The 21,674-nt window shown below is 37.0% G+C and overlaps 1 protein-coding gene across 2 annotated transcripts in view; it reads left to right on the top strand.

The window, feature by feature from the left end:
- Window positions 1–21,674, top strand: part of LOC149782705 (calbindin-32-like) — a 96,533-nt gene that overhangs the window by 49,002 nt on the left and 25,857 nt on the right. For both annotated transcript variants that reach the window (XM_089934205.1, XM_089934206.1), the window contains exons 2-4: window positions 3,256–3,341; window positions 4,574–4,663; window positions 5,706–5,792. In XM_089934205.1, coding sequence (XP_089790331.1) covers window positions 3,256–3,341; window positions 4,574–4,663; window positions 5,706–5,792 — 263 coding nt within the window. The remainder of the gene's footprint in view (window positions 1–3,255; window positions 3,342–4,573; window positions 4,664–5,705; window positions 5,793–21,674) is intronic.

The following is a 21,674-nucleotide window of genomic DNA, read 5'->3' on the forward strand; positions in this document are numbered from 1 at the left end:
TAAAATATCCGATGTAAACATACAATGGTCAACGAAATCTACTTCCGACTGTTTTTACTTATTAACACTAACATTACGTGATTTTTCTCCTGTGCGCAGGTGCTACTCATTTACGCGTGTTATATGCTTATAAATGAAAAGTGACATTACATTTGCAGATGTTGCAGCACAATGTCAATTGCATACATCGCATATACAAAAAGCGCAGGTTTATTTGATCGCTTGCTACTTCATCAGTTTCATACAACGTGACTTTAATATGGCTGTCAAGCAAACATTAACTTCTTTAATAAATGTCTGAAAAGATACAATGTGTCTATGACAGTCGCATATTCAGAAAGAGCATTTGTTGAAATATAGAGTGCATAAGAAATTACTGCACTTATCGGCGTATAACTATTGCAACTAGAAGGCGTAATAGCCAGACAGCCAGACTTCCATTTTCCTCTTATATTTTTCATCTTCTAATCTTATATCCACGCCAATCGCGTATTTCTGATTTTCTTTCTGCCTCTTATTCGTAACGATTTATCTTTTCTGACACAGTCATCGTAAAAATGTCTTACTCAGCAGCAGCATTATCATCATAGCCATCGTCATCATTACCACTACTAGCATCATAATGAACAATGTCAATATTTTTCTTCTTCTTGATGTGCGCACGTAATTTGTAAAGAATATGTATTTTTGTATCAAATTCATTTAATATCCTCCGGTCTGAAACATGTGCCAATAAAAGCGAAAACATATACGGCAGTCAGAAAACTAGGAAAATAAATCTAATCAAATTAGAACGACGCTTGTTTCCAAAACCCTCTAAAGCATACTTGCGATCAATAGTCGAAATTTGTTTTCAATTTCCAGCCATACCAATGAAAACCACAATGTTGCTTATACAGTTTGGCTTCCTAATATTTCGATATCGCCTTCTAATTTGCAGATGCCTTGCAAATAACAATCACTGTTTTCATGCGCTCGATGCACTTAATTAACTTGAGTGCAAATGGTATTCGTGGCTGCTTTTTGTCTTTTACGAAATTCATTTTGTTTTAGAAAAATCTTTAAAATCCGTCTGAGATCTCGTTTGGTGTGCTATTGATTCTGTAGGGAAACATCAAAACAATAAAATAAATCATTTGTAGGAATAACTTTCTACGAACGCATCATCAGTTTGTATGTGTGGAAAGACTGTTATGCAGCTAAATGTCTGATCGGAAAATACATGTGCATCTATCTATCCCTTTATCTACGTACTCAGATTTCTCTGAATATAAACATCATCTACTTTTTCATTTTCTGCATGAATTTCTTATACACTCGATGATCCTTCATTGTATCCATTACACGCACAAGAGTAGTACCTTCCAGGGTTGCTTGGGCTTTGGTGCTACCCACCCCCACCTTAACCTCCATCGTCAGGATCTCTATTTCTAAGTATTTTTCTTTACCTTGGGTAAGAATATTGCATTGCACTGCCATTCTATCTATGCAGTCTTTAGAACGTTAATGTGCTCCCTACGATATGATTCTCAAAACATTGTATATCTTTATTCAGAGACAGGTACCTGTACGATGCCAAGACAGTGATATATTCCCGGGATGAGTTTGGATGACAAAGTCTCACAGGACTTTGCTTTTCAGAATATTGTTGTCATATAATGGTGTCAAATCGCTCTGCATAGTTTGCCTTGTTTCTGTATATTTAGTTCATGGGAAGGGATAATTTGCTGTCTCGAACATTTTACTCTATCTGATTAAAATTGTACCAGCAACCGCGAAATGAGGCGCGCTCCTTCTTATGTTTATACTAATAAGACTGGGGAGCTCATCTCTTTTTGAACGGAATAATCAATAACCATTACTAGACAATATCATTTATGACTGAATTATACACCCCCCCCAAAAAAATGGTGCTTTCTTGTCTCCCGCAAGGGTTTTCGTCTCATTACGTCCATTGTCTGATTCTCGTTACACTGTTCATTCCCTTCATTATCTTTAGGAAGGTTTTTGTTTTCAATTAAGGCTGGTAATTGTCCATCACTCTCATTGACATGATTTTCAATTTTATTCTTGTTTTTACTATATATACACTCCCCTTTGTCTTGAACCAGTTTTACTATGCTGAACTATCGTGTTCTAATGCTCCCAAGGAGTTACATTATGCATACGTTAGACCTGTTATGCAGTGTAATATGTTCGATAATATTATTTCGGACCATATACTATTGTACCTCATCATTAGTCCAACCCATGGTTCAAATGGTTTCCTTTATTGATCCTTATAGTTTTTCGACTGACAAGTTTGCAAAGTAAATGCTCTGAGTTACACATCTCACATTACACGTCTCTACTTCCGGTCGGATGTTGCCAGTAACATAACGGCGACATAACATCTATTTATGATTCATTTCTTTCAAAACGCGTCCAATCGTCTATAAAATGGAGATGACCAATACTTTGGGGATGCTTTCCATAGATGGTAGTCTTCCTTACATTCTGTGGTACTTGTTTGCGGAATTAGCACATGGACGAAAATGACCTTTCGTTGAAAACTGTTTTGTCTGATTCCTGAAAAAGCTTTAATGTTGCTTTTCATCGTAGTACTTTCCTCTTCTTCCTCCTCACTTCGTCGTGTTCTTGATGTTATTCTTTTTCTGTAGTTGTGGTGGTAGTAGTATCACTAGTAGTGGTTGTGAGGCTAGGCAAGGAGTATGATTATTAAACTAGTCACACTATGTCTGGAAATAAGAAGCACGCTATACAATCTTTTAAACTGCTTTATTTCATGTTGCTGCAGTCCAAAGTGAATCTTACTGCACACTAGCACAGGGATATTATGTGGGTTTTTTTTTACTCAATTTAACCCATACTATTTGGACAGGGGCCCCGAGTGGCCGAGTGGTCTAAAGCGCTCTCCGTTACGGATCACTGTCATCTCACTTCTGTCTGCGTGGGTTCGAGTCCTGGATTCGGCCAATGTGGGTATGTGAGAAAGCTTGCCAGTAGCTTCTCTTGGGTCGGTGGTTCTTCCCGGGGTTTTCCCGGGTTCTTCCTCCACCATTAATACTGGCCACCATGCATCATGTGCTGAAAAAAGGCGTTAAACCCCACAACAACAACAACTGATCGGACAAAGTTTCAATGGACCATATTGCATTTCATCATTTGTCGTTGTTTAATTAAGAAATACTTGTTTAGATTATATTTAAGCTAGCTTATAAAACCTTACATTTATCTTTTATCGCTTTCATATAGGAAACGGGTTTATCGAAGACAACGAGTTGGATAATTTTCTCATGGAACTCGTAACCAGCGTAAATGCCCAAGACGTTGGTCCAGAGGTAAGGTGGCAAGTGTTTATTAAGTATGAGGAATATTTGTGATAACAGGCAAAGAAATTAAGATTTTATAAGAGTTTATTTTTGAAAATGGCATTGTGTCTTCGTATCTATGATACGTATAGAGATTTAAAGAAATGGAAAATAACAAGCTATTGGTTTAACTGTTGTGCAACGTGTAACGTCAAATAATAAAACCAATTGATTTTTCTTCATTATATCGGAAAATAAGGTTTGCAGACGCCTTTTGATTGGTCATACGTAACTCATTTGCTATTAACACTGTGAAGAAATAATTGTCATGTTGACTCATCATTATGTTTTCAAATGGTCACCGTAAAAACCAAACAAATACGAAAGAACAACAAAAAAGAAACTCAAGCATTATTTTATAATATGTGATACAAGTCTGAATGATGCTTTTACATAATCGGTGAAGTGTAATTTACTCTATCCTCAAGTTTCCCGCGAACACGTGTTATTTTCCTTCATTAATTTCCTGGCTTTCTTTTGAAAGAAAATACAGCTTTCCGATATGTCAGCAGGAACATTTCAAAGACGATATCAGTATATTGTAACTAGAAAAAAATACACCAGAGGGTGGAAAGAGATTGTTTCATCCATGAAGCGCTAGTAGATCTGAATTCAATTTATTTTCCTCGAAATCACATGTACTAAACACAATCGATTCTGTACTCGGTGCTTATAAGACAGTTACATGTACTATTTGTTGATTTGGTCCACACCTATACACTGTTTCAGACATGGTGATTAAAAAACAACATCTATTTAGCACAATCATTACTGTTTTCTTACCGTTAACTTGGAGTTACACTGCAGCCTTTCCATGCAAGATATCGATTTGGCTAGAAATAAATGCGAAACTCTCAAGTTTTCTCTGTACTTACACAAGTCTCTTTTGGGAAAATTTTACTCTTTTAGTTATAAAAATGTGTTATTTGTCATACTGTAAAAAAAGTATCAAATTCTTGCGGTTGACCTTTCTATAAAAATAGTCAACTACAAAAATGTTCATTCATTTTCTGGATGTTTAAGAAATTTTTCAAACCTGATTCTGACGTGGTGTATTTCTTTTCTCACAACAACGGATTGCAAAGTCACATGTCTACATCTGGGTTTGGATGATATTGTTTTACATAGAGTAGACGGTGGTATGACACTAATTCAGTTTCTTACATTTCATGATAGATTTCTCATCGTGCTGTTTTCCACAGGTTGTATCCAAAGCGGCATTAGAAGAGGCCAAGAAGTTATTGTTGAGCGCTTTCGACGAGAACAAGGACGGAAAAATAGATATAGTTGAGGTAAGTATAAGAAAAGGACAACAATTTTCAGATTCAAATGCACATAGGGTCCTCAGTGGCAAATCCCCCACCCCCGTAGTTTAATGTAAATATATTTTCCCTTCTCCAACAGAACTCATGCACATTAATTTGTGTGTAATATTGATCGTCTTGAATCGATATTTAGGAAATGTTGCCCATGCGCAAATACCTCCTAAAGTAAAAATTCAATCTGGAAAGAACGTTTCCATAATAGATGTTTAGCAGGGTCCATGGGTGACATCCACTGAAATTATTTCAAAATAGAATTTTGTTAGCAGATGGTACCATTTAACCAGTTTCACATCATTCACAGGTCTCTTTTATTGTTGAGAATTTGCAGTTTAGAAATAGTCAGAGCTATACTGAACGCATATGCAAAATAATCCAAGTGATAGATTTATATGTACACCATAGAAAATAATCCAAACGGTAGAATTATATTTACATTTTCGTATATAATACTATAAATGAGAGGTAAAAAAATTCTCTTTTTATGCTGAATCTTTCTGTACCAAAAAAATAATGGTTTGAACAAAAAAGATTTTTCAGTTTTTCTGAAAGTTTATTACCTAATTACTCGACTGAAATGCTAACAAAAAAAAAGAGTCATGTAATGTAATTTATTTCATTCCCATCGCCCGATGTATAAACATTATATCTCTTTCAAAGCTATGAACAGAATAGGCCGACATTTTGCGATTTATGAAAACACATGGGTGGTATCCCGTGTGTCCAAAATTAATAGTATTTTGAACAAAATATTCTGGTGACAATAGCCTCTTTTCAAATGGTAAGCATTGCATTGTTTTCGTCAATCAGTCGACTTAGGTATGCGTTTTGCGTCAATATTGGTGAGGAAACCTTACGTGTGCAGAAAAGCCCGACCCCGGTTTAAATATATATATGACTCGGGGGAAATTGGTAAACATTTTTGTATTTTGAAATACTCATTAAAAATCAACATTAATATAATCGATTATTGAAAATGCCTTGTGTAGTAATAATTTTGCTTTGCTCTCAGCTGGCCCAGATTTTGCCGATGGAAGAGAACTTTTTGCTCTTCTTCAGACGAAACAACCCGCTTGAGTCCAGCGTGGAATTCATGAAGGTAAGAACCTCTCATCTCTAAATCGATAAACATTTATTCATTAATGCCCCAAATGCCCGACACAACCGTGAAACAATAGTGCCACAGTGTATTGATTTCCTAATTGCACCTTATATTGATTTCTTAATCGCTCTTTATAAAGAAAAGATATTGACACAATGACTGTATTGTTCCTGTGACATTTGACAGACATGTGTTATTATCCTTATATAACAAAAACATCGAACCTTTACATTGTAAGGCACAAATACAAATAGATAATAAAACGGGCAATCATGTCCCATGGCAAACGCTGAAAGGAAGGATGTTAATGTAATGTAATAAACAGAGATCTGAAACGATATTTAAAAATCGAGTATATGGACTTACTAGTATTTTTTATATGAGGAGAAGGACTTATTGTTGCATATGAGGAAATAGACTTGTTGCCTGCATATGAGGAAATGGACTTGTTGCCTGGATATGAGGAAAGGGACTTGTTGCCTGGACATGAGGAAATAGACTTGTTCCTGGATATGAGGAAAGGGACTTGTTGCCTGGATATGAGGAAAGGGACTTGTTGCCTGGATATGAGGAAATAGACTTGTTGCCTGGATATGAGGAAAGGACTTGTTGCCTGGATATGAGGAAAGGGACTTTTTGCCTCGGTATGTTGTGAATCTAATCAATCTAAGCAACGTTTTGTCTAATGTCTAATGTCATGGGCAATGGTACAGATTCACTGGATCCGTACGGGATGGAATTAGACGCTCCCGTCCCCACGAGTCTCCCAACTATGGGTAAAATAGTGTGATGATAGCACAACATCACTGGGCGGAAGTCTTTCTCGATGAAGTCAACGGTCAGGGTGGAGTGGCCATGTGCTTAGGGCCAGGGCGTCCCACACTATCAGTAGATTTCGGCTGTGGTCATCAGTCTGGAGAGGAATGGGCTCGGCCAGGCTGTACCTTGCCCCTTGACACACAACGTTAAGACAACTAACAATTCTTCCATACTGGATCGGTCTCATCCCGGGTCAACAATGACCGCACCTTCCGATGCACACCAGGACGGAGGTGACACGTATGCTATTGATGCCCCCACTGCAAAGATTCATGGAGAGACGACATCATCATCAACACTGAGGGCAGTGGGACAGTTGAAAGAATTTACACATGAGTTGGATAGGTACAAATGGAACATTAGGCTCTGAAAAAAACTTTGGCGAAATAACAACAGACGAAGAGCAAAAGCTCTACTTGAGCGGAAGGGGGGGGGGGATATACACCATCATGGCCTTGGATTTCATGTCCACAAGGGCATTGTGAACAGCATCATGGATTACTTCCCAGTCTCAAGCAGGCTCATTATCATCCGCCTGAGGGCGACTCCCTTCAACATCAAAATTATACAGGCTTATGCACCCACATCTAACTATGACGACAACGAACTGGATAAATTTTACAACCAACTGGAAGATGTCATTGACAACTCACCCAAGAAGGACATTCTGTTTGTACAAGGAGACTGGAATACAAAGTGGAAGTTGATTCACAAACTGGCAAAGCACATGTGGACCCTTCTGCAGTGCAGAAACAAATTAAAGAGGACTCAGGCCCTTAAAAATTTGCTGCCTACAACAATCCTGTGCCAGCCAACAAATTCGACCCTCACAAAGCATCTAGAAGATGGACCTGGCATATTCCAGATGGACAACATCACAACCAGTCTGACTACATCTTGGTGAAAAAACGATTCTGCACAGGACTGAATATCGCCAGATCACGAAGTTTTCCAGGAGCAGATATTGGAAGTGACTATGATTTATTAATGACAACATTTCGCCTCCACCTGAAAATGATCAAAAAGCTTAACCAACAAAAATCAGATTTGAACTTGAAAAATGGAAAGATTAAAAAATCTCAGAAGTCTTAAAAGCAACGATACGTGATAAATTTACACCATTGATAACCCTGGACAACAAATACATCAACTTCGAATACTTAACGAGATCATTGGCAAATATCATCTAATAAAGAAATATTGGGTCACAACAGACGTCCTTGAACTATGCGACAAAAGAAGAGGACTTAAAAAGGGGAATAAAAGAGCTAGAAAATACAGAGAGAAAAACCACAAAATTAGGAAAAGCACAAAATGGCAAAGGAATCCTGGATAGAAAGACAGTGCTGCAAAATCGAGGACATTCTGAGTAGAAATGATAGCAAACTGGCATATCAAATGGTGAAAGATCTCACAACCTATAAACAAGGGAAAACTAACCACCATCCAAAACAAATCAGGAAAAAGCCTCACAGAAGATCAAGAGATCCTTAAGCTATGGACAGAATACTGCTCAGAATCTTACAGTCATAAGACACAAGGAGATCCAGTAGTACTATATTGCCTTCAGGCAGAAGAGATTGATGATAACCCCATTCTTCCTGAAGAAGTATAAATTGCAGTTAGGTCGCTAAAGAAAGGAAAGTCAGCTGGTGTTGACAACATACCAGCAGGAGGAGAAGAGATAATCACAGTCCGGACAACAGTCTGCAACAAAATATGACAGACAAGAGAATGGCCCACCCCACGGATTCAATCCTTGGTCATCGTGCTCCCCAAGAAAGGAAACATACAGCTATGCCAAAACTACAGAACCATAAGTCTGATCAGTCACCCGAGCAAAGTCATGCTGAAGATAATTCTCAACAGACTAAAGCTTCAAGCAGAGAAATGTATTGATGAAGAGGCTTCCGAGCAGGAAGGAGCACCACATAACAAATCTTCTATCTTAGACTCCTTTGTGAGAAATACCTTCAGTATCAGCATAATATATACCACGTCTTTACAGATTTCAAAAAAGACGTTGAAAGGGTATTGCATGCAGACTTATGGGCAACTATGAGGAAGTACAACATCAGCTCAGACCTGGTGCAGGTTGTTGAGCACCTCTATGACACAGCCACAATGCTATCCTTGTCAATATCAGCAAAAGAGATTGATTTCGAACTACAGCTAAAGTCAGACAGGGATGTATGCTGTCACCTGCACTTTTCAACATTTTCCTGGAAAGGATCATGGAGGATGCCTTGTATGACCACAAGGACAATGTCAGCATCTGAGGAAGAACAATCACCAACATTTGTTTCACAGAAGATATTGATGGTTTAGCAGGAGAGGAAAAAGAACTGGTTGACTTTGTTGAGCACGTTGAAACAACCTCCAGAGCATACGGTATGGAGATTGGGGCCGAGAAAACCAAACTGATGACAAACAACACCAACGGCATCAGTGCAGAAATAAAGGCCAGTGGACAGAAGCTGGAAAGAGTCACAAGCTTCAAGTACTTTGGATCAGTTATCACAGATGAGGGCTCCAAATCAGAACTACTTTGCATGATGCCCAGACAACAGCAGCAATAACAAGGTTCAGACCAATATGGAAAGATACTAACATTGCTTTTGTTTTCAAAATCAGGCTGATGAGCTGGAATGTTATATTCATCTTTCTTTATGCTTGTGAAATATGGACACTCACATCAGATCCACAAGGATTCAAACTTTCGAAATGAGATGCTACCGCAAGATCTTGGGCATCTCATACATTGACCATTTAACCAACGAAGAAGTCCACAACATGATCCAACGAGCTATTGGATCCTACGAAGACCTCTTGACCACTGTAAAAAAGCGTAAACTGAAGTGGTACGGTTATGTCCCAAGATCATCTGGACTGGCGAAAACAATCTTGCAAGGTACGGTGCGACGGTGCAAAAGAAGAGGCAGACATAAAGCAGAGGTGGGAAGATAACATTAAGGAGTGGAGAGGCATGGGATTAAGAGATTCCCAAAGGGCAGTAGAGAATATGGAAAGAGAATCGGTTGTAAAGTCAAACGTGGTGCCCCAACAACCTCTTGGGTTAAAGGGTTGATGATGATGATGATGATATCTAATGTCAAAGTAACTTCAGGAGAAACTATTCTATACAATTATAAATGAGGATTTCGGATTAACAAACTGAAATGAAAACTTATTTACTTACCTCAATCATCACAAATATTTGTGAATCACTTTAAAACGGTGACTTTCTTCTTCGGTGAATATAGGTGATATCCTAGCACTCCACTTAATGGCAAAAAAATGATGAAATTATGGGAAGAAAAAATGTTTTGTTGGCAATCATCTGACATTTACATCGCTTGTATTTATTGCATGACTGGTTTTGATGTGTGGTTTCCTCTCAGACAACATGAAGGATTAATCATCAAGCAAACTGCGAAGTTTTCATTGTTCTTGTAGTGTTTTATGTGAGTGGCCATTAATAAAGTATTCTTTGAAAACAAATTGTCATTAGTGTTTTATGCGAATGGCCTTTAATGAAGTACTCTTCGAAAGCAGAGTTCTTTTTGGTGTTTCAATGAGAGTGGATCTTTGTTAAGATACTCTGAGTTCTTTCTAGTGTTTTGATGTGAGTCATTCTTAGTAAAGCACTCTTTCAAAAGAGTGCTAATAATATTTAGATACTTATTTTAGAACACGTATATGGTCAGTGAGAATTTACTGCATAATAGTAAATAAAAACATGCCCTGGATATAAATCAGACACGTACGTTTTCATGTAAGCAAACAGGTCAATACATCTGAATAAGTAGGACGTACATATATAGTATCAAATGCTCCAAACAACATGGTTCTAATTTAGTTTCAGAAAGTGATTTTGGAACATTCATTTAAGTATAAAATTAGAGACTTTTTTCCTCAAAAATTATATACTTATTCCATGTCAGTTTTTCAGTTGCGTCTTGTCTCTCTCACTTTCCTTTTGACGGAATTAGGAGGAGAAAGTGCCAGTACGTCTAACTCAGCCTTACTGTACGTTATCGGATATAGATCATTTCTTTGCGTAAATCTTTATTTTTACACCTGTTGTGTAATGCGTCACCTTGATGCTTATATCTGTTTATTGTTTGTTACTACTACCAGGGGAGGCCAAAACGTTTCTGGCGCCCTAGGCGAACTAAAACTTTGGCCCTCCGAAACAATAAACTACCGCCTAATTTGTCTCCCCCCCCCTTACAGTTTGGCACCTTATGCGATTGCCTAGTTCACCTATATGGTCGCAGCAAGCATTGGCTACAGCTAACTACTACTACACTACTATTATAAATCATTTATTCTCGATTGACCATTGAGCCAAGTGCTCATCTCACACATTATGGATACGTATCAAAGCATACAGTATTCACATTATGTGCAATAAAATACACGTATAAAATGAATACAAGTTTTATCATAGTAGTCAAGCATTAAAATAAGGTAAGTTCGTAAGCAGTCTTTTTTAAATAATATTTTGAGTTTTAAAAGCTTGTCTTATACCTGTTTGTAAAATCAGTAAATTCAGAAAAAGCTACATTCTATCAGGTAATCTATTTTTGACCCATTTAATGTATTGCTCTTTTGAAGTACTCAGTTCTACATGTTTGTGATACTATCTAACGTTTTTGAACAGGTCAAGAGTCGACTATGAACATCAGAGACTGGAGTTAAATATAGGTTGTTTTAAGACTCATTCTTTGTACATTGTGTACTCGATTTATTAAAACATTTAATTGGTGTAATATATCCTATGTAGAGAGTCAAGAGGCAGCTTCGAGATTATCATAGAAACAATACTAATAAAAGGTGGGGCTATGTACACCATCTTTACTAGGAATTCATTTATAGTGTGCTGTATGTAAGGGGAGATTAAAAAGTTTTGATCATTTGCCATGAAAACTTGTAGCAATGCTTTGCTTTGTTCCAATTTTAATGAATATAGACCGGATCTTATTTCAACTAATTCATCATATAGTGAAAACCATCTTTGCCCATTTGCCCGACGTATGTTGGAAAATGTAAATATCCTGCCATATAAACGTCTCTAATTTTTCCCTAAGGATCTGAACATTCTTGCAAGGCTCGGTCTTGTTTTTTGGTTCTTTCCTTGCTTTCGTCAGTATTATCTGGTAATAATGTGCTTGCACGGTAATTCTGATGTAATCATTGGCAATATATCCCAAAACACGTTACGTCGTCTTCGCAGAAATATAGATATGGCCGAATTATGAATCTGATGATCTTCCTTCCCAAACTGACAGATGAATACTATTAGTCTTTGTGCTAAACAGATTCCATTGCAGGTACTGTAACTCGCCTGACTCTGAACAACATTGCTTCACTTATAGCCATTAAACTATTGTGACCCTGTTGCTTGTGACTTCTTTAAGATACCAGCTTCGACACTTACCAGCACCAAGACCATCATCACGTTATCCGCGACAGCGAGATTTGATCGGCATTGGATAATTAACTATGGGATGATGGGATTTATGTGCAATATACTATCACTTTCAATTGCATGTGAGTAATTTCTAAAATCAGCTATAACACATTCGTGAATCGTTTATACGTTCTATTTTCGCGCTTGCAATCTAGCAACAATCTATAATGAATCTCATTTAACTCTATCACATTATATATATTTAAACGAAAGCTGTATAAGCGAATTATACACACGTATTTATATGTTGTACATATTGCATGTCTTTCTTTGAATGCATCAGCCTATTGTTAGTCAATTGTTTTTCACGAACTTCCTCCCCCCCAAAAAAAACCACGATGAGCAGCAAACAAGAAGTGATTGAACTAGACAAAGTTGTAATGTGTTGTGGAGCCTGAGGGCTAAACATGATGAGTGTGGCGAAACTGCTTCCATTTCTCTTAATTACATTGTACTGCTAATGGGAAATTCAAATGGATCCATCAGACAGTGTCTGCCATTTTTGCATGAATATTTAAGTACATTTGTTACCTAAAGGCAAAACAAATATCAAGGCTTCTGTGGTACTATAGGCACACAACAGTTGACAATCTGCGTTTACTCTTTTACAAAAAACTTGCATGTCAGAGACTTTTCGTCTTGCCATGTACACACATGTAATAGCGAACAACATTCTGTTATTTGAGGGGTTTCTGTTATGCTATGGGCACGCATTGGTTGACAATCTGCTTCACGCTCTTACGAAATTCCCATTATCAAGGCGTTTTTCTTGCTATGGGCACGTACCAGTTGACAATCTGCCTCACACTCTTAGAAAATTTCTATTAACAAGGCATCAGTCATACTATAACTGCGCATCATAGAACGATTTTCATTTACGCCATTACAAAACTCCCATTATCAATGGTTGTGTCATGTTATGGGCGGTTGACAACCTGCCTTAAGCCTAAACAAAGGCCTATTATCAAGACCTCTACCATGCTATGGGCACACATCGGTTGACAATCTGCCTAACGCCTCAACAAAAAGCTATTATCAAGTTAGAAAACACATATTAACAAGGCATCAGTCAGGCTATAGCTGCGCATCAGATGACGATGTTCATTTACACCATTTCAAAACTGCCATTATCAAGGCTTTCTATTATTGTTTGGGCACACATCGGTTGACTATTTGACCTCACGCCATTTCAAAACTGCCTTTATCTAGGTTTTCTATTATTCTATGGACATACATCAGATTAAGTTTTGGCATGGACCTTTACAAACCTCCCTTTAACAAGCTTCTCTCATGCTATCGACACACACCAGAAGACGATCTACCTTAAGGCTTTACAAAACTCCCATTAACAAGCGTCTGTCATGCTATAGGTATACACTGGTGTGGGTGTGTGTGTGTGTGTGTGTGTGTGTGTGTGTGAGTGAGTTTTATTTTTAAGGTGGCTTTAACAATTTTTCAGTCATATCGATACGATGTCTGCATTGTGACAGTTTATTGTAATGTCTAGCACTGGGGCATCATACCGTAGACATATAGCATGATGTCCTACCCACACATTATCCTGAGACCAGGCCGACCAGTCCTAACACTAACATCTTAATGCTGAGCGCCAGGCGAGGCAGCTGTTAATACCATTCATGTAAGTCTTTGGTATGACTCGGCCGGGGATCGAACCAACGATCTCCCGCATCCGAGGCGGACGCTCTAACCACTATGCCACCGGAGCGGTAGGTACACACTGGCTGACTATCACCATAACAAAACTCCCATGAAGTAACCGACTAATTGGTTTCTTCTGCAGTCCGAGTAAATACAGAATGGAATATTAGAACTGTCATACATTTCGTAAACGAACGCAAATACCTGCCTTGTAAATAACCATCGGTTGAAAAGCCATCACAAAGTTAAACCTACACTTGCTGTTAAGATATTATTAGGAATATCAATAGTACATAAATAGGGGAACAGTCAGCAATAACAGTTTTGATCGCCAGAGGAAGGACCTTTCTGGACAGTCTGGTTGTAGTGTTATATCGCCTATTATCAGCCAACGGTTTTGATTTGTCAAATTAGGTCCATCTTAATACACATGCTATGCTTTTTTATGAAGTGCATACAAATATGAATATAAAAAAATTATATGCCACTGAGCAATGCACAACCAATCGAGTCTTAACTGAAATTAATAATGCCTTTCTTGCACTTAGTGATGTGCGATGATGATTTAGGCGGCAAACCATTTCACTTTTGTGTCAAACATGCAGGGGTGAAAAATTGTATGACACTATAGTTTACATGAAACATCAATGAGACGAATCGTGGGCTTGTCAAAGTTATTCTCATCGTTGGCGGAATGGTGTAACCTATAATTTTTTCAGTTCTTCCTGACGAACGTTTCTAAATTTGATTAGGTAGTACTTTTATATTTTTAGATGAAAAACCTAGTGCAAAAGTATCACCAGCTTAAGAAAGTCTGATTCAAATCTTTTTGCTTGAAGACATATTCAATGCATGGGCAATAGTATTTTATATCTAATGCTATTCGTCGTATACACTGTGCTTTTGTGGCTTAGAGTTCTAAATTAATATGGGTCGAAAGTTGTTAATACAACAAATCGTAGTGGAAAAATCAAGACTTTTTGAATCCAGATTTTTGAGGCACATTGTCTCAGCGTAAGAGAGGTTATGTCTAATATACCAAAATATTTTATTCACTGCGTGGAGGTGGTTAACTTGCGATGAATTCGTAGTCTTGTAAATATAGTGTGGTAAAGTAACTGATTACGTTACTCTGAGTCCAAGGTGTTCTATATTCCAAACTGCCATATATCCAAAACTGCTTACGAATATTGACAGAACAGATTAGGAAACGTTCTGTAGTTGTTTGGTTGAAAAATATCGGCGACTGAAATTCGTGTTTCTGCATAATGTAATATTGTGGCTAGCAGGAAATGTTTAAAACTGTGTAGTCATGGAATATTCATTTTATGGCTTTTCGTCTACATGTACAATTGTTATTGAAGGACATTTACAAACCCGGACAGACTCAACTCAGCGGCATACGGAAGAGTAAGTTTGGCTGTTACCTTAAAATATGCGTAGAGGTAATTACGTCATGGCGCAGGATTCAGACTTCCTCCCTCCGTCAACATCGATGGGTACAACTTGGAAGTTGTTGAGAACTTCACATACCTCGGTTCCAACATCTCCAGCTCACTCTCCATTGATTCTGAGGTGAACGGCAGGATTACCAAGGCAGCAGCAGTGATGGCCAGATTTAACCAGATGGTCTGGAACTACCCCAACCTCGCCGAAAACACCAAACTGCGTGTCTACCAGGCCTGCGTGCTCAGCTCACTCCTATACACAGTAAAATATGGACCACCTATGCAAGGCACGAGAGGAAACTCAACATCTTCCGCCTGAGATGCCTGCGGCGCATTCTGTACGTCCAGTGTCAGGACAAAGTACCCAACACAGAGGTTCTAGAAAGCGCCAACATGAACAGCATGTTCTCCATTCTCAGCGAGTGGCGCCTTCGCTGGCTCGGCCATGTCAAGAGAATGGACCAAGGCCGCATTCCCTAGGACCTGTTATATGGGGAGTTAGTAGAAGGTGCACGACCGACTGGACGACCACTCTGCGCTACAAAGATATTTGCAAGAAGGACAGGAAGACAGTCATCATCAATGTCTACGACTGGGAGAGCTATGCTAACGGCCGTTCCACCTGGCGCCTAGCTGTCAGACAGTAGTTCAAAAAGCCGAGGAAGACAGAAACATAAAGCAAGCTGAAAAGAGAGCTAGAAAGAAGGAGAAACAAAAGCTTACTCTGGAGCTACACCATCGTCTCCCGTAGAAGGACGGATACCAAGAGAGGTAATTGGTTCTGTTAAAATCGGAACGGAAGCTTAGGTAAAGAATAAATAGTCCCATAAAGTAATCAGAATAACTGTGGAAAATACTTACATGAATGTAAACAAAATTTCTTTTTCTATGAAGATTTGAGTTAAAAATAGCACACATTAGTCACTAATTACCAATTCTTGCATATAAGTCGTTTAGTTACATATAAACAGATTACTTCGTTTTCCAATGATCATGTAAAAATTAACGATTCTTGGACTGTCAACGTGACAGTGTCTTAGTGGTTGGGGACCTCTGTGTGTGTGTGTGTGTGTGTGTGTGTGTGTGTGTGTGCGTGTGTGTGTGTGTATATATATATATATATACGATAGATTAGGATAAATGTTAGGTAAATACGAGTTTTGACGTTTTGTTTCAATACATGTAGGGTTTGTTTTAAGTTGCGTACATTTAAGTATCTTGTATATATTAGAACTCATATTCATTATTTCCCGCCATTGTGCAGGGTATATAAAGGGTAGGATAAAATTCTGCTTGATATTTATTGAGAGGTTTGCATGCACTGTTTTCTAGGTTAATTTATTCACTGCGGTAAAAGCTAGAGGTTCAACGCCTTATTACCGTGTGTTCACGGTCGTTTTCTTCACAGTGTAATCTAATAAGGATTTGGTTGCTAGGAGTCCAGAGTCTGTTAGACACTATTTGTTAGTGCAAGGCTTATGGTGCTATGATTTTCGAGTCTTGTGTATACGATGTGGTCCGATAAATAATACTGTATGGGTTAAATTGTTACGAGGTCTTTAGTCTTTTATACAGGACAGGGGACGAGGTACAATACGATTTAATATTCTTTATGGCCGTTGCAATCACATTGTTTAATGACATTGAACATTGATTTACAATACATTATCTGTCTCACTGTAAACATTAGATGGCCTCTCTACCATGACTCATATATATATATATATATATATATATATATATATATATATATATATATATATATATATATATATATATATATATATATATATATATATATATATATATATATATATATATATATATATATATATATATATATATATATATATATATATATATATATACGTGACACGAACGCAAAATTGAAATGTACTTTACTCAGTTTGATATTGGTTCCTCCTGATTATTTTCAATGCTTAGTAATGTAGTTTTCACCATTCAGCCTGTCATTTAGTCACGTAAAGTGCTTTGCTTATATGCGACATTTACTTTATGCGTTTTGTTTTGTTGTTATAAACTATTTCTTCCCATGAAGAAGAGATTTATTAACTTGAAGGGTTGATAAATTGGTTTGTAACTGCACCAATTGGTGAGCTAATAATTCTATAGCATAATACGTAACTTTTATCGAAACCGACAACAAAGAAAGCCCACTCTAAGCTCCTTTACATAGCTCCTTTACATATAGCATAATATGACAATTTCATACAGACAGCAAACAAAGTCCACTCTAAGCTCCTTTATATATAGAATAATATGACAATTTCATACAGACAGCAAACAAAACCCACTCTAAGTTCCTTTACATATAGCATAATATGACAATTTAATACAGACAGCAACAAAAGCCCACTCTAAGCTCCTTTCCTCAACTTTTATTACAATTTGCAGTGTTCCTTTCTACTATTTTCCAGTTTAATTTAACCATTGCAGTTGATGAAGCATGTTTTTAATTAATTCTTTGCAAATTCTACCACCTCTCTTTTCCGGCAGTCTTTTATAATTAATACATTTTGAATATTCAGTTCACCAACCCATCTGCCTTTTAACGAGTCATGTACATTTAAATTCCATTAACTGGTTGATTTACTCCGTGAAATGATTGATGTATTTTCACTTATTTTCACTTAAGTCTCTAAGCATAACATTTACATTTGTAGTAGTTAAAACTTGTCGTGAATCAATCTCACCTCCATAGCAAACTCATTAACCTACAAAAGGACATCCCTGTTTCGAGAACTATGGTTGATTGGCCTTAGACAAAATATCGGTAGTCTTTATAAATGATTATATGGTACGGATGTGCCCCACAGTGTATCACTGGCCTCAAGTCGTGCTTCGATTTCAGTTTTCAATCAAAATCGATCGTTATATTAGGTGTCAGTAGCCATACTTTATTAAAACCAACAATTCTTTGCCATGGTTGGAAATGGGTAACATTACTGTTTTTTTTTTTATGTCCACGCCATCTGTATAGGCATACAGGTTTCCCATTTATATGGATTCAGATCAGATATGGGGTGAAGCGTGACATGAACAAGACTCTGGGCTGGCAGATTTTTTGTATTGTCTTCTGACAGACGTTTAAGGAATTACGGTCCGTTTGGACTTTAAACTCTGCCACTCATGGTCGTTTCCGATTCATTACTTTTAAAGGACTTCATGGACTGAAATCGATTTTGGCGTGAGGCTTTACACGTAGACGATCTAAGTCAAATCAGAATTAAAGTTTACGATGGAACTTTGATAAGAAGTAGAAGACCTCGCATGATTTAAAATCTCTGGACTACTTTCTACCATTTACTGCTATTCATTATTTCACGCCATTGTTGTTGTTGTTCTATGGTTTAACGACATTTTTCAGCACAATATAGGCTATACATGGCGGCCAGCATAACTGGTGGATGAAGAACCCTGGAAAACCCAGGGAAGAACCACCGACTCACGAGAAGCTACTGGCAGGCTTTCACACGTACCCACGCTAGCCGAGCCTTGGACTCGAACCCAAGCAGACAGAGGTGAGATGGCAGTGATCCGGAACGGTGAGCGCTTTAGACCACTCGGTCACTCGGGGCCCCTCACGCCATTGTGCACACCACTGTGGCATATTTATCAGAAGAATACAGTAAGATATATCCTAAAGAATAGCGTTGTGACAACTTTAAAAGAGAATACTCAGACATAAAAGTACATCAATTTATATTTCTTCCCACAACGGTAATGGGTGTTAAAGTTACATTTCCATGCAGGAAAGGATCTCCAGAATGGAAAGCAGCACTCGATCTCAAAAGAGAATTTGGTAAAATCAGTTTTAGTCTTTGCTCAAATTAATAAATTAACGAAGATATAACTCAGCCTTTTAGATATTGCAGAAAACAGTTTCCATTAAAGAGTGATTGTTAGCTATTATATTTCTTGCATTAAACCATGTAAAGTATTATATCTGGTTAGCCATATGGTCCCTTTAGCTGTAAGGAAACAAATATAAATCAAATAAATCTATCAGAAACCATTACTAAAACTTCTCCGGTTCTCGACTAATGATCTATATATGCTAATTTCGTCTGTGTTTGGATGCCTTTCTGACTAATTGTCGTGTCAACATTGTAATTGTCTGATGAGAAACTCCCGAAACTGATTGTTGTCTTTGGGGAAAATAGTATGTGAAATCGTAGAACATTGTCAATTACCTGACATATCATCGTCTTTGGCGAAGGCAGTTATTCACTACTCTGAGAAACGCCGACAAGTGGAGGATAAAAATTCACGCTTGACACGTTCTACGAAATAAAACATCTAATAAGAATTACTGCCAAGCTTCTTTGGAAATTCAGAATTGGATCGAGGAACTCTCCAAAGTCCCTCTTAGCGGCAGCTATCTATTCGTCTACAAAGGCAAATGACCACTGCCATAACGTTTATTCTAAGCAACCGACAAAAATTGTTTTCTTTCTTTCACAAATATAAAAAAAATCAGTTAAGATAGTTGAAAAGCAGTTATACAGCTAATATAAGAGAATAATTGAATACTCATTTCTTTAAATTTTGTTATGCTTGATTTACTGCAGAAAATGCACTGAACTGTTGGTTTAAAATTTAAATAACATCAATAACGTGTTCATAAAATTAAGAAATATAATACCCTTAATCAGTCTGCATAAATACTTCATATGAAAAGGATTACAACCTCCATTTAATTTTTGACCTAATGGTTCGACGCTTTACGTAGAGGAGAATGAATGAATGCTTGGTCAAAGGTAAATCACCCCCACCCCCCATATATATATATATATATATATATATATATATATATATATATATATATATATATATATATATAATTATATATAATTATTATTATTATTATTATTATTATTATTATTATTATAGGTTCTCATAAACAGTAAAAAGCTTTGTAAATTTTGACAAATAATGTGTTCCCCTAGAAAACAAGGTAATGAGGAAAAGAACTTACGGTTTTAAGAGTCAAATCTAAAAATAATCCAAGGATAAAAAATTTAGAAATCCTAGTAATAAAATCTTTTAATGAATTTGAGTTCGACTCCTGATAAAATTAAAAATGGAAGGCGATGATGTATACTGTAGTTAGTATAGTACTGAAGTATCAACAGTTCTTTGATGAACCACATACAATAATATTCCGATGTTTGAATTGTGTAAATTTCAATAACTTTCTTTGTGCAAGAATTAATTCCGAGCACAATTATTTCCAGTTAAAATAATCTCTTAGAATCCAAATAATTTGAAGATAAAACCTTGACGTCAAAGTGTTTAAAAACCCAACTCAAATTATTTATCAAAACATGACTATTAAATCTGGCTACGTCGCAACACAGACGCCTGGATAAGGGTCAACCCTCCGGTAAAACCATAATTTCAAAATAATTGCTACATGTTTAAAGTCACGTTACAGCCTCGATTTCACTCTATAAATCCCACACTAAAAATGAAGAAAAAAGTGATTTTTTTATATAAAACTTCCAATCATGAAATAAGGACAGGAACTGGATCAGCTTTTAGATACAAAGTTCTAATATTAGGTTTTCAAAAAAACTGAACTGCATTTCAGGAAAATATCAAATCCAGTAAATACAATTACATTACAATATTATGTAATGGAATAATAAAAATATACAAAATTTAAAATTAACAAAAAAATAATCAAATCATATCAAATATAAATTAAATCAAATATATATTTTTATATACCGCATGATTGTTCAAAAGAACGGCGTTATTATATACATTCTCTTGCCTCAATGTCTTTGTGGCCTTGTCGCCTCTGTGCCATTTCAGTCTGTCCGCCTCAATGCCTTCGCTGATCATTCACTCAGTTCGGCATAAGAATGATATACATCTCTCCCCGAATGCTTATTGTTATTTGAACGTTTTAGGATTATCTACTATCTACCCATTTACGCGAGCTTCTCAGAGACTGCTGGGAGAAAATGTGCACGATGGCCTTGTCTCTATCCCTCTCACCCCCTTCCACCCCCTTCTTAGGTGATCAGGGGTCACATTTTCAAAATATAACATATACATGATATTTTATTTTGTGAATTTACTCGTAAGGGGAAGACACATCATTGCTGAAATGGATTTGATTTGTGACCACTGGGTCATTGTTCTACGACTCCTGGGTTATGGCAAATATTGGGTTTGGGTTGTCAGGGTATATATGTACTTCAAATTATGACCCCTGGGTCCCAGCGCGATGGATGGAAGGGTATATATATATATATATATATATATATATATATATATGGCGTTCTGTCGTATTGGGGTGGGGTTCTCCCAATATAATTTAATTAAATTAAATTGAAAGTTCCACCCTGGCTTGTTAGGTTAGAAAGTTAAATTAGTGATGATGTAGATTTACAGCTCTGAGCCCCCAGTCAGCAATGCCGACGGTTAAATTATAGAGAACACGAA

The sequence above is a fragment of the Sinohyriopsis cumingii genome, chromosome 15, assembly GCF_028554795.1.
Source record: "Sinohyriopsis cumingii isolate HCF-2022 chromosome 15, ASM2855479v2, whole genome shotgun sequence".
Lineage (NCBI taxonomy): Eukaryota > Metazoa > Mollusca > Bivalvia > Unionida > Unionidae > Sinohyriopsis > Sinohyriopsis cumingii.